This window comes from Herpailurus yagouaroundi, unplaced genomic scaffold (genome assembly GCF_014898765.1).
Source record: "Herpailurus yagouaroundi ecotype Mexico unplaced genomic scaffold, PumYag 162, whole genome shotgun sequence".
Taxonomy (NCBI): Eukaryota; Metazoa; Chordata; class Mammalia; order Carnivora; family Felidae; genus Herpailurus; species Herpailurus yagouaroundi.
This window is the reverse complement of record NW_024412403.1, coordinates 62,869,476-62,883,645: the sequence shown is the minus strand read 5'-3', so window position 1 is coordinate 62,883,645 and position 14,170 is coordinate 62,869,476. Positions and strand designations below refer to the sequence as shown.

The 14,170-nt window shown below is 40.3% G+C and overlaps 1 protein-coding gene across 2 annotated transcripts in view; it reads right to left on the bottom strand.

Annotated features, from left to right (window-relative positions):
• GAP43 (growth associated protein 43) overlaps window positions 1-14,170 on the bottom strand; it is a 128,020-nt gene that overhangs the window by 38,713 nt on the left and 75,137 nt on the right. For both annotated transcript variants that reach the window (XM_040485012.1, XM_040485011.1), the window contains exon 2: window positions 6,231-6,840. In XM_040485012.1, coding sequence (XP_040340946.1) covers window positions 6,231-6,840 — 610 coding nt within the window. The remainder of the gene's footprint in view (window positions 1-6,230; window positions 6,841-14,170) is intronic.

Here is a 14,170-nt window from a genome sequence, read left to right as displayed (position 1 = left end):
GAGCCATCAGCCCAGAGCCCGACGCGGGGCTCGAACTCACGGACCGCGAGATCGTGACCTGGCTGAAGTCGGACACTTAACCGACTGCGCCACCCAGGCGCCCCGCTTACATTTTTTTTAAACGAAGAGAGAGTGATGGCTCTTCAATCTATTAATCTCCATTAAGTTCTTTATATTATTTTAATCATAAATAGAAAGGTATCAGGGTCCTTTAGAAATGTACTTGCCAAAAGGGAGGAAAAAGATATAAATAAGAATTTTAAAAGATACTAATTTTGATAAGCCAAATTCAGAGTAGGGATCACCTAGAACACATGAAATCGCTTCTGTCTGATTGAGATCTGAAAATTTCACTTTCCAATGTTCAGCTCTCCCAGCATATGAAATGGAGTTAGTAACACTTCTGTCAAGAATAGTCAATTTTGACTGATCTTTATAGCTCTCTTGGGCCTAATAAAACAGTACTTGAAGGATTTTCACACTAGGAACCCAAGATTCAGAACTACTTTACTATTCCCAATAATTTGGGGGGTGATGGAGCTGTGAGGGAATTATGATCAGGGAGTATGGTTAATTATTGGTTACTCATCTATAAAAGTAATCACTCATGATTCCTAGACAAGGGTCTATAGGTCTAATTATACAAATGAGAAGGCGGCTCTTAGATATCCCTCTCATCTTCGTTTCTTTCAGAATAATACTTGCAGGAGTGTCAGGGTTCAACGCATGACCTCTGTAATCAGGCCGTCAGGGCTCAGCCCCTGGTTCAGCCACTTGCTGGCTGTTGACAACCATCAGGTGCTGCAATCTCTCTGAACTTCAGATTCCTCATCTGTAAAAGTACTTACACACAGAGTGTTTCTGATGGCTAAATGGGATAATCCACAGACAGCACTCAGCATATGGTCAGACACTTGATAAATCCTCATTAAGTGCTACCCATGATAAAAACTATGTATTTTAAATCTCGAAAAAAAAACCTTAAAAACCAACTCTCCCAGACCCTCCTTTCAAAGATGAGCCAACTCAAGCCAGGCAAAAAGCAATGACTTGCCTAAAATCTAACAGCTGGTTAGTAGAAACATTGACATAGAACCCTGGTGTCCTTATCCCAGTCCAGCGTTCTTTCCTCCGCATTACCTTACTGGGCACACAGGATATAGAATGGCCCAGGAAAGTCCTGGTTGGTATTGCCCAACAATAATCAGAAAGTGGTTGCAACTACTAAGCAAAAGAGAAAATGCGGGAACTGACATACAACAGCACCTTGAAAGAGATGTAAAGAACTCCAGGGCTAAAACTAAGGTGAGGATTTAGAGTTCTATCAGTTTGACCCCTTAGTTTGTCACTGAATGTGTCTGTGGGCAGAATATGCATTTACTTTGCCTCTATTCTCAGAATGTAAAAGCAGAAAGGAAAATATTACTGAACGCCAGTGGATTGCTGTCAAGAAAAGCCAATAAAAATGATTACTCTAGCAGTATAAAAATGCTCCATAAAAACTTAATAATCAACAGTTTTTAAGCAGGATGCCACTGAGTATCTGACGGAGTGCCCACGTTTTATAGACAACATTTATGGGCTTTCACAACCCAAATTTTCACTCTTTATGAGTTGTGTATAAATTTGGGACGTGGTTGAAACCACATCTCAAATCAGAACTGCTTATGAGGCGCCCTGCCAAGTAAGTGTAAATATCCTCTGGAAATCTCACATCCAACACAGAGCTTGGTGGACAAGGATCTGTCTTTTGGAGAGCTAAAAATATTATGGATGGTTACCCTGGGCCTTAGGAAAATGTTGTTTGGAGGAACATAAAGAATTGCCCCAAATCCAGAAACACAGGCTGGGTATTTAATTTTCTTACACTTAATTATGATTCCAGAAACTATAACTTTTGCATCCGTTATTTTTGCTAACAGTTTGGCAATTGAGACACACATTACATAAAAACTTTTTTTATCATGCTTCAAACTGCACAAAGCACTGTCTCATTCATGTTTTGCTCCACAGTGCCTTGCCATACCTTTGGCATCCTCCATACCTCTTGCAGAATTTAATAGAGTCGATATTATTACTGTGATTGTTCTCAACACCATTCTCTGAATTTCATCCCACACCCACTACTGGATCAGGACTCTTTAAGATCAGTGGCCATATCTACTCGTCTTTGTGATCCTAATGCCACACACAGTAAAAAGTTGACATAAATGGAAGAAAAAAGAAAAAAAGAAAGAAGGAAGAAAAAGAAAGAGGGAGAGGGGGAAGGAGGAAGGAAGCAAAAAAGGGGAGAAAAAAGAGGTAGTTAATTTTTCTGTTCAGACAAACAAAACTCCCCTGTTTCTAAGATCATTATTGACGATCCCAGATAGAAAGAGGCAATGAGATTATGAAAATAAAATGCAGCCAAGTTCAACCTAAAGAAAACCTAGGGTAACTCAGAGTTATACCTGTTAGTAGTATCAGTCAAGTACCCTGTGGCAACCACCTAGTCAAGCTCTCTGATTTCCAGCCATCTGGATGGGTTACTCTGGTAGTGTTGCATCACTGCATATGGCCACGTAGAAATTCTGGAGTCCCCTATTGGGGAAAGTCAATACGCTATCATGGAGAAGAGACACAGCAAAATTCTTTCACTGAGAGCCCAATGAACACAGTGTGACATTGCTCAGCAGGAGACACCAAGAACATTATCATTAAAAGCAGCTTGAAAGTTCTCTCCTCATGGCTAAAGGGGAGCAGGGTCCTAGATATGCCTAAATACTCCTCCTCCTATAAAATAATCATCATCAGAAAAGCACTGAAGTCTCTTGGTCATAGGCATATCAAGAGATGGGCAGGGAGAGTGGCAAAGCGGAGGCAGGGAGATATAGTTGGGTGATTTAAAACAAAAACAAAAACAAAAAAAAGGAAAGAAAAAAAAACCTAACCAACTCCAAAGGTTAATGTAAAGAGCATCCACCTGTAATAATCCCATAAATAGTAAAAGAAGTGAAATAGGGGCGCCTGGGTGGCGCAGTCGGTTAAGCGTCCGACTTCAGCCAGGTCACGATCTCGCGGTCCGTGAGTTCGAGCCCCGCGTCAGGCTCTGGGCTGATGGCTCAGAGCCTGGAGCCTGTTTCTGATTCTGTGTCTCCCTCTCTCTCTGCCCCTCCCCTGTTCATGCTCTGTCTCTCTCTGTCCCAAAAATAAATAAACGTTCAAAAAAAAAAGAAAATTAAAAAAAAAAAGAAGTGAAACAACATATTTATAATTTACAAAGCATTTCCATTTGTATTAAAGCAGTGATGAGATTTAGTCCAAATTGTTTGACTCTCTTGCTGACAGAAATTATTGTCCTGAATTCTACTGAGTGACTTGTTCTGCCCCGAACCCCACTCCACTCTCTCTGCTTGTCTCTCTATACCCATCCAGACAGCCGTGGAATCCTACAGCAACCCAGGGTAGCCATCTGTTTCCAGACAGTGGAGCTCAATTGGAAATACTGTTATTTTAACCTGGATTAGAATGAAATCCAATGGGAGATAGAGGAAAACGTGGTACAGGGCTCCTGGGAATTGAGGCCTGCTATGCCGTGATAGATCTCCCTGTCACCTCTAGTTTCTGTGATTCTTGAGATTCACATATCTGGGTAATTTGTGCTTGTCACAAACAGCAGGCAAGGCTAATAGACACATCAGTCGGGCTAGAAACTACAGGCAGCATTTCAGAATGTAACCAACATGACAATGCCTGCCCCAAACTCAGAAGCAGTGTAAAATAAAGTGTCCTTTGTGATTACTTTCAAGTACTTCATCCACAGTTTCAATTACCTTTCAATGTACATTTTAAACTCAGACTAATTGAGGCATTTTTCAGTTGGAATTTGTAAAATTGAGGTTTTTGTTTGCTTACAAAAACCCAACACATTTTTAATCAAATTAAGTGAATAGAGTAAGCCAGGTTGCAGGAGGAATAAGAGTGAGTGAACAAATTATTATCTACAAATTAAATCTAGTCAATTTCATTCATTCATCCATCACTAGACATTTACTGAGCACGTACTAGATAAAATACTTTATTAATTCATTTGGAATCACCATAATGTGCAAAATAATGAAACCGAATTTCCTTAAAATTTTTAGACTTCTCATTGATTCAAGCAGTCCCTCTTTCTATTGATCCAAATCATGAGCACAAACCTAAAATCACATCACATCTTTGTTTATTCTCATAACGTTAGAAATTGCAACTTAAAAAATATGACTTTGGCAATGTCAAATATTTTGTTTTTAAAATCATGATTAATTTTTAAATTTACGAAAATAACATAATAGGTAGTGCGTCATACATAAAGTGATTTCCAGCCATCATACCTGAGACTATAACCTTAAACCTAAAGAAAAACAGTTAATTCTCTTAATTATAAGGAACAAACTGATGGTTATCAGAGGGGAGGTGAGTGGGGGGATGGATGTAATAGGTGATGGGGATTAAGAAAATACCATAGTCCAGGTGGCTTATAAACAGCAGACATTTATTATTATCATGATGAGCACCAGGTGACGTATGGAATTGTTGAATCACTATATTGTACACCTGAAACTAATATAACACTATATGTTAACTGACTGCAATTACAATAAAAAACAAAACAAAACAAAAAACAACCAAAAAAGTAGTTAACGAGGTTTGTTCTGCTGAGTAAATTAAAATCAACACACCATTCTTCATCATGTGCCTTACCTTTTCTAGGGAAATATCCCCATCTTCTTAACCACAAGGTCTGACCCCTGGGGCAGGTATGTAGTTAGAATAAAGATTTAAAATGAGTCACTGGTAAAAAGAGTTGTGTGATCTGTCTGGGGCTAGGGAATGCTAATAACAATAATAATTAATATAGTCTGGCTTCTTACAGAATTTAGGGGTTAAGGTGAAAGAAGTTGACTTGAAAATATCTAAAATAAACATCGGCCATATTGTAGTATCTAATTTTGTATCTAAAATGAATATCAAGGCAAATGTCCAATGATTACTTTCTCAATATAATGGTCAGATGCCAAAATATTTCCCTCTTGGAGGAGGTCCTTTCTCAAGGGCACAATGTGGTCTGGTCCAAATGTGGGTCCTTGGACACATCATGGGTTAAGTTCACAAAATTTGAAAGAAGTAAACCCAAACTTTTAAACTGGCACAGAAGCAACTTTATCTTTAAAGTCTTTGAGGCTGAAAGGTATTCATGGGTCATATTAGGCTAGAGAAAAATCTTGGAGACTGTTGACCTCCTTCACCACTACAGATGGTTAGGGTGAGAGATGGGTCTAGTCTCCAGAGGTGAAGTTCTGTTAAATCGATCTTGCTCTGAGAATGCTCTACTCCAATTCTGCACAGGCTTTTTGGGCCATAATAGTGAAAACACTCCAGCTTTCAAGTAAGAGCTCCAAACCAAAGAGAATCCAGTTCCTTTTTATAATCATAGTCAATCCTCAATTATTTATGCATATGGTAGAAAGTCGCATCTTCAATAATAAAATGATAATTTATGTTTGACTTCACAGCATGTTCTATATTTGGGGTTTTTCTTTTGTTTTTGGCAACGTCAACAGACTTATTTTCCTAATTAGTTTGACCCTGATTCAATGTTACAATTAACATTCTCTGAGCGTACACACACATACTCACACTACTCACCAATTGATGGTGGGGAGAATGCCCAGAAACATACTGTGGGATAGGCAAAGGTGGTCTGAGATTATGTTTTTGCTGCCAGCAATTCACAAACTAGATCATCTGGATCAATAGGGAGTTGGCTGTACTTATAACCAGGCACTTCCTAGAGCCAAATAATCACATTAGCTAATTCCCATCTATAAAATATATGTAGCCTCAGTAATTACTTACTAAACTAAGTGTATCCAGCACACAGAATCTTTTTTTTTTTAAACCAGGATTACCTAGTTTTACTATTTATGTCAATGCAGTTAACAAGATAATCGCCACATCTTGCTAGTACCAGCAGCTACACAGACCTGCCAGCGTTCTCTCGCAGGCTTGGAGATACTTGGGAATGTAAGTGGCCAGACTTAGCTCGTAGTCCTGCCACTTTGGTGAATTAAGCACAGCTTCCCTTCATTTCTTGAAAACCCTTCTAGACTTTTCCCCTCTCCCTCAATGACCCTGGTGGCCTGGCCTTTCCAATAGGCCCCCTCTGGCCCACCCACCCGTGGCGTGGGACCCTCGCGGTTGCTCACCTATCTTCTCCTCGGCTTGGCTGCTCTCCACAGCATCCGTTGGAGGCTGGGCTGTTGCCTTGGCAGCAGCATCCTCTGCAGCAGGGGTGGTGGCGGCAGCAGCAGCAGTGACAGCAGCAGGCACATCGGCTTGTTTAGGCTCCTCCTTGGCTGGGGCGTCTTCGGCCTTGGAGGACGGCGAGTTGTCAGTGGAAGCTTTAGTGGCACTTTCTGTCTCAGCAGAGCCGGCCTTCTCCTCTGAGGGGACAGGAGCCTGGGGGGCTGCCTGCTCTGTGGCAGCATCAGGGGTGCCCTCCCCCTTCTTCTCCTCGGAAGGAGTTTCGCCTGCCTTGCCGGTTTCCTCAGGCTTGGGGCCAGAGGCAGGGGCCCCGTCAGTGGGAGTGGGACCTTCTCCCTCCTTCTTCTCCACACCGTCAGCAACAGGGGCTTCATCCTTCTCATTCCCTTCAGCCTCAGCAGCTTGGGCATCACCCTTCTTCTCTCCTTTGAGCTTTTTCCTTGTTATGTGTCCACGGAAGCTAGCCTGAATTTTGGTCGCGGCCTTATGAGCTTTATCTTCTGGTTTGATGCCATCTTGTTCGATCTTTTGGTCCTCATCATTTTTTTCAACCTTTGTGGAGAAAAGGGGGGTTTAAAAAAAAACAAACAGAAGAGATGGAGTGATATTTTTTTCCTTCAAATCACAGCATTCAACAAATATGCATCAAATGATTTAGTTTCACTCAGGCTCCATAGTTGAAGTGAAGAGGTCAACAATACCCTGGAAATTCAAATCAAGCCTTTTTCTCTCCATGATGGAGAATTAAGTAGAGAACACATTATCTGATGGGAAAACCAATGTCCTTTTGACCTTCCAGAATCACTGGCATTATTTTATATGTATTTCTTTCCCCAGATCAATGTCTCTTCATTACCAAACTTAAACCAGCCTTTTTAAAGATGTCCCTTGATAATTCAAATTATATTCATCCTAGGTTTTCATCAAAGAGCTGTGAAAGATACTGGTTTTTCAGAGTTCCGGAAAGGGGACTCTGTGAAAAATGTGATGGCTTAAAAAAATATCATGGATGAGCACTGGGTGTTGTATGGAAACCAATTTGACAATAAATTTCATTATATACATATATATATATATATATACACACACACACACACACATATCATGGAAAAGTCTATTTGTTTCCCCAAGATTTCAAGTCTGGTCAGGAAACCAGTAGGACTGAGGCAAAGAGTATCAGGTTTAGACAACAAATCCATCAGAGTTTAGTGCAAAATGCAGATGAGTTTCAGGGCTTTGAGGGATTTGTTCGGAATGTGACAACTCAGAATGCTGGTCACAAAATGAGGTCTACTTTGACCTGTATGTGGTCTAATATCAATAGTCAACACAGAGACCTTTAATATTTGAATACAGAAAATGGCCTTTTTTTTTTTTTTAGTGAAAAACAAAAAAAGAATGGAAAACACTGTTTCCACTTTTGAAAGAGTAGCATATATTCACTAAATCACAATTTCTTATTCCCAAAGCAATTTAAAACTAAAATTAGTTTGATATTATCATTAATAGAGTCATCCTGGTACTGAAGGCAAGAGACTAGAACACAAAATTTTTCTTTTACCATTTGGTTGTAACATTTATAGAACAAAATATGCTGCAAATAACTTTTTATCCATAAGGAAATTAAATCATAAGATAGGCAAAAAAGGTATAGTCATGAAAAGAAATGTATAAGCAAGTACACAAAATTCTACATAGCTCCATTGCTCGCCATGGTGCCCTCATATGGTTAGATATAGTCTCCATTCATTTCTTCCTTTAACTTTTCAACATTTAACTTTTGTCCACTTTTGTGAACACTGTTGTAGGCAATGGGGAAATACAACAGTGAACAATGCAGCCAATGTCCTTCAAAAGACTACTAATAGAAGAGTGCTTATCATATACTACATCCTGTGTTTGGCCCCAATCTTGACTTTGGCCTGATCTTGGCCTCTACTCCAGTTTAGGAGGTAAGCCACAGCAGACCAACACAGAAGTATATTTTCTATCTGTCATACCAGCTCTGTCCCAGTGACCCAGATCTTGCTAATCATAATGTAGGTCTATTTGACATTCTTTGGACAGGCATATGGGCCTGTTGCTATGTAGGTTCATCAACATGCTAGTGGATGGTAGTTTTGAAAATTAACTACATGTGAGAGTAAAAGCAGGGTTAACAATTTTCCATTAAAATTTTTAAGACAAGTTCTTCTTCTTCCTCAGTTAACTGTGCATGTATCCACACAAAGAACAAAAGAGTGGATGAAAAGCACTTTGGAGAGCCCATTGGGCTCCCTCCCCCCAATGCCATGCTGCGACACTGTTCAGTTCTCTAAGGCACTACCACCTTCCCTCCATCCTGCTGCCCTTGATAACTCCTACTGGGATGCACACAGCACAATCTGGGGCACGGGAGCAGCTGTCCCTGCCAGGAACTCTCTGCTCAGAGATGGAAGCATAACCCTGTTAAATTAACAGTTGTGAATGGAGCACAGAGCCAAGATGTTGTTAATTTATTTTACTCTATCTTGAGTTTTCTGAATGAGGCACAGTCTTATATGATAGGACATCTGTACTTGGGCATTGATGCCAAGTGATCCTTTAATACAAATACTGCTTCTTGTGAAAGTAGACAAACCAATTATTTCAGAGTGGGCAGGTGTGCAGAAAAGACCCTCTGATGATTCAAAAAAGCTACAATTTTACAGCCTCCCTTTTCTCTTTAAGAACACAAAACAAAGGGGATGAAACTTCTTTTAAAAATCTGGAAAACATAAAAAGAAGAAAGCTGAGACTCTGCATGCTATAAAGAAAGAAACTTTACATGGATAAATCAAGGCTCCTCTGTACTCTCCCCCCCCCCCCCACCACACCCATCTCGCTTTCTCTTTCTCCCCCTTTCTCTCTCTCTCTTCCAATTTTTCAGATTATCTGCCACTTTAACTTTCCAAATGGTCAGGACTTAAGTTTCTATACATAGCATCTATGTTACAATATCTATTTAGAAGGCTCAGACTGGGCTTGAGTGCCAAGATTGTGGGACCAGCCTCAACTGAACAATCCAAGAGTATAAGGCACACAAGAGGAGAAGGGGTACTAGGAAGGGAGAGAATCATGTAAGACCAAAGTTAGGAGAGAGAGATGAAGGCAGTCTTGTAAGAGCTAGGCAAACAAATAGGCAGGTGTACCTAAAGAGATAATCAAAGTGTTCCATGGGCATGCAGCACATTCTGGAGAAACTGCTGGACCACTTAACATCATTAGAAATTTAGGGAAACTGGATTTTAGAGATTGGTTGAAAAAAGACAACTAATATATGTTTCAGATAGAGGGAAAGAGACAGATTGAGATGAAAGGAGAGGGGAATAAGGGAAGGGGAGGAAGGAAGGGAGGCAAGGGAAAAAAACGAGCCTAACATAAGGTCAGACTTAAATGACTGAATAGAAACATCCAAAGACAAAAATATTTTAAGTAAAAACTGGGTCTTATGCTAGACAGTGTTGGAATGTAAGTGTGCATATCCTTTTTTTTTTTTTGTACCTTTAATTGATTCTATTAATATGGCTTAAACTACAGGTTATTTTCTGGTAAGATTCCTTTCACAGTACTAGAGGTAATTGGACTAGGAGTACATTTTGGTGAGAGAGAAAACAAGAAGAGGACGTTTCCCAAGACTGGCTACTGGGTAACCTAATGTGTCAAGCCACATAGACCTTTTCCTAATTGGAAATATAATAACTTGCCTAAGACAAAGGCTATTTGAGCCCAGAGAAACCAGAGATCACTCAGTAAAAGCAGCACGGCTCCTTCAGTTTCTAAAAATGGCCCTGAGAAGTTAAGTGACTTGCCTAAATTTATAGGGTGATTAAGTCAGTGGCCCAGGTTATACTTGACTCAGGTCCTCTTTCCTCCCACCCAACCCCAAGTCCAATTTTATTGCATTAGTGACTTGCAATATCTTAGCCTTTCTTCTGGCAGATAACCCCTAAAGCATCACGTCAACATTCTCATTCATTTATTCATTTAACAATACAGAGTGCCTATGCTAGGTACTATGGACACACTACTGAACAGATGGTACTGTATCTACCCACGTAAGATTCTTTTTTTTTTTTTTTTTTACACTTATTTATTTTTAAGAGAGAGAGAGAGAGAGAGCACAAGTGGGGTAGGGTCAGAGAAAGAAGGAGACACAGAATCCGAGGCAGGCTCCAGGCTCCGAGCTGTCAGCACAGAGCCCAACGCGGGGCTCGAACTCACAAACCGTGAGATCATGACCTGAGCCGAGGTCGAACACTTGACCGACTGAGCCACCCAGGTGCCCCCATAAAATTCTTTTGTAAGTATGCTTTTGGGAGAGAAATAACCTCATGGTGCTTTAACAATCATTAATTTCCCAGGAATTCACAGTAGATGCCTGATCTTACACCCATTTTGTAAAGAAGTTAGGCCAACAATCTATGTAGTGAGTTACAGGTGCAGAAGGTCTGGAAAAAGGGGATCTTGGTATTTAATAGCTAAAGAGTCAGTTAAGTCTCATCAAGATAGATTTACTTTTAGGGTGCCTGGGTGGCTCAGTCAGTTAAGCGTCTGACTTCAGCTCAGGTCATGATCTCGTGGTTCATGAGTTTGAGCCCTGCATCGAGCCCTGCATCCAGCTCTGCATTGACAGCTCAGAGCCTGGAGCCTGCTTCGCATTCTGTGTCTCCATCTCTCTCTCTTTGCCCCCTCCCTGCTTGTGCTCTCTCTCAAAAATAAACATTAAAAATTTTTTTCTAATTAAATTTCTTAAAAAAAAAAAAAAAAGATTTACTTTTGGGATACCTGGCTGGCTTAGTTGGAAGAGCATGTGACTCTTGATCTCAGAGTCTTGAGTTCAAGCCCCACATTGAGTGTGGAGATTACTTAAATGTTTTTTTTAATTAAAAAAAAAATTACTTTTTCAGCTCAGTCCTATAACAAATAAGCTTTGGGCTGACCTCTGATGTTTTCTGAGATCATTTCAAAACTCTTTAATTTTTACATGGGATTGTTGCTATCTGTGAATTAACTGAGGAGGACATTCCAATGCAGTGCCTTACATGTAGGAAGAATCTCATTATAAGTTACAATCACTTTTTCAGGAATCTTCACTTCTATAGCTTATTGTCTTTATTGACAAATTTGTTCGGGAGCTCTAAAGTCTTAAAGGAATCCAAAGTATGTGAAATCTTTACTTTTCAACCAGTGCTAAAACCTTGGATGAATACTGGTCTGAAAAAGATGGGTGCCACTTTGCTAACTTGTTAGAAACTAGTCAAATTTCTTTTTTTTTTTAATTTTTTTTTCAACATTTATTTATTTTTGGGACAGAGAGAGACAGAGCATGAACGGGGGAGGGGCAGAGAGAGGGAGACACAGAATCGGAAACAGGCTCCAGGCTCTGAGCCATCAGCCCAGAGCCCGACGCAGGGCTCGAACTCACGGACCGCGAGATCGTGACCTGGATGAAGTCGGACGCTTAACCGACTACGCCACCCAGGCGCCCCTCAAATTTCTAAATGGATTAGATGAAAGGGGAATAATTTTCAATAGTATTTAAAAATCACAAGTAAGAAAGCCAAATATAAGATGTAGCTATTTAATATCCAACATTGTTGCTCTGGTTAATATTTTCCTTTCCTTCTGGGGAAGGGGGAGTGCATAACTTAGGAGCCATTCTAAGATGTCCAAACATTTGCATTAATTATGTTACAAAAAAACTTTAGGCAAAACTCTATGAATGCCTGACTTCCAGAACTAAAATAACATCATCTGTTCAACTGGGACACCACAATTCATTCGATGTTTTCCAATTATCATAGGACTGCCTCAACCTTCCAAACACAGAAAAACTTGGCCCTATATCTACTTCTGCCAGCCATAAATACTACTATTATAATATTTCAAATTTTCTCTTAAACAAGATTGAACTATAAATGCTTTTAAAAATTCATTGGTGTAACCAATTCTTCTAAGAACATCTTTAGTTAATCAAAATATTTTCTGATTGAGCAAAAGATATTTCTGAGAAGCAAAATTGAAGGACCAGAAATATCTTAAGCCACCCTTTCTTTCTCATACTGTAGTTTTCATGCCTATCAGGATCTTATGCAATCCATAAAGGAACCAAAATAAAGTAGTGATGATATATATAAAATTTGGTAGACATCTACTTATGGCTCACTCTAGTTTTATTAATAATTTATTGAGGTAAAATTCACATAGAAAATTTCACTCTATTTTTAAGCATAGTTTATTTTAAATATATTGATAGCACATACTTTAGAAAAAATGTCCAAGCATTAAAGGATGTCATACTGAAGCTTCTGTATTTCTTTAAACCCAGTCAAAGATCAGAAATTCAGGGATGCCTGGGTGGCTCAGTCGGTTAAGTGTCCGATTTGGGCTCAGGTCATGACCTCGTGGTTCACGAGTTCGAGCCCCGCGACGAGCTCTGTGCTGACAGCTCGGAGACTGGAGCCTGCTTCCGATTCTGTGTCTCCCTCTCTCTCTGACCCTCCCCCCATTCATGCTCTGTCTCTATCTCAAAAATAAATAAACGTTAAAAAAATTAAAAAAAAAAAAAAGATCAGAAATTCAGTGAAATGCCCCTTATGGAGGAAAAAAAGGAGGATGCACCAACCTCCTCCAGTTCTGAAGATAAAATGTCTTTGGGTTTCTTTCTGGGCAGTTATAAGGAAGAAAGTGTCGTTTTTAAAAGATGAATGGCGTGCCTGGGTGGCTCAGTCCATCAAGCCTCTGCTTCTTGATCTTGGCTCGGGTCATGGTCTCGAGGTTCATGATATTAAGCGCAGTATGGGGTTCGACATGTGGAGACTGCTTGGGACTCTTTCTGTCCCTCTCTCTTTGCCCCTCCCCTGATCTCTCTCTCTCTCTCCCTCAAAATAAATAAACAAATGCAAAAATTAATAAAGGAAGAGGCCCCTGGGTGGCTCAGTAACTTAGGCATTGGACTTCGGCTCAGGTCATGATCTCACAGCTCGTCAGTTCGAGCCCTGGGTTGGGCTCTGTGCCGACAGCTCAGAGCCTAGAGCCTGCTTCTCATTCTGTGTCTTCCTTTCTCTCTGCCCCTCCCCCGCTTGTGCTCTGTCTCTCAAAAATGAATAAATGTAAAAAAATAATAATAATAAAGGATGAATTGACACAGCTATGCTACACATGGTTCCCTCAACACTCAATCCGGTTTGAAGATCTAACTAAGGGTGTGGGTGGGGTGGAGCAAGATGGAGGTTGAAAGCAGTAAAACTGTGCTTTTGCCAACAAGTGTCATCACATTTTAATTTCTTTTAACTTAAGAATTTTTATTTTTTTGAGAGAGAGAGCACATGCACGAACAGGGAGGGGCAGAGAGAGGAAGAGAGAAAAAGTCTTGAACAAGCTCCACGCCCTGCATGGAGCCAGAGGCAGGGCTCAATCTCAGGACCCTGAGATGATGACTGGAGCCAAAATCAAGAGTCGAATGATTAACTGACTGAACCACCCAGGTGCCCCTGACATCACACTTTTAAACTCTGATTTTCAGTCCAGTACAAAATCCTTTTTTAGTTCCTGGTCAGGTGGGAGCACAGCAAATATATAATGACCAAGATCATCTCCAGGGGAATGTGGGACATTGAGTGATTTTGCAAAGCCTGGAAGAGTGGTAGTGAGGCAACTCTCTTTCTCCCCTCAAGTAAACGATGCAGCATATTGCTGCAACTTCAGAGTTATACTAAACGAATAAGCGATGAACCATGGGAATCTACCCCCAAAACCAAGAGCACACGGTACACACTGTACGTTAGCCAACTTGACAATAAATTATATTAAAAGAAGAAGAAGAAGAAGAAGAAGAAGAAGAAGAAGAAGAAGAAGAAGA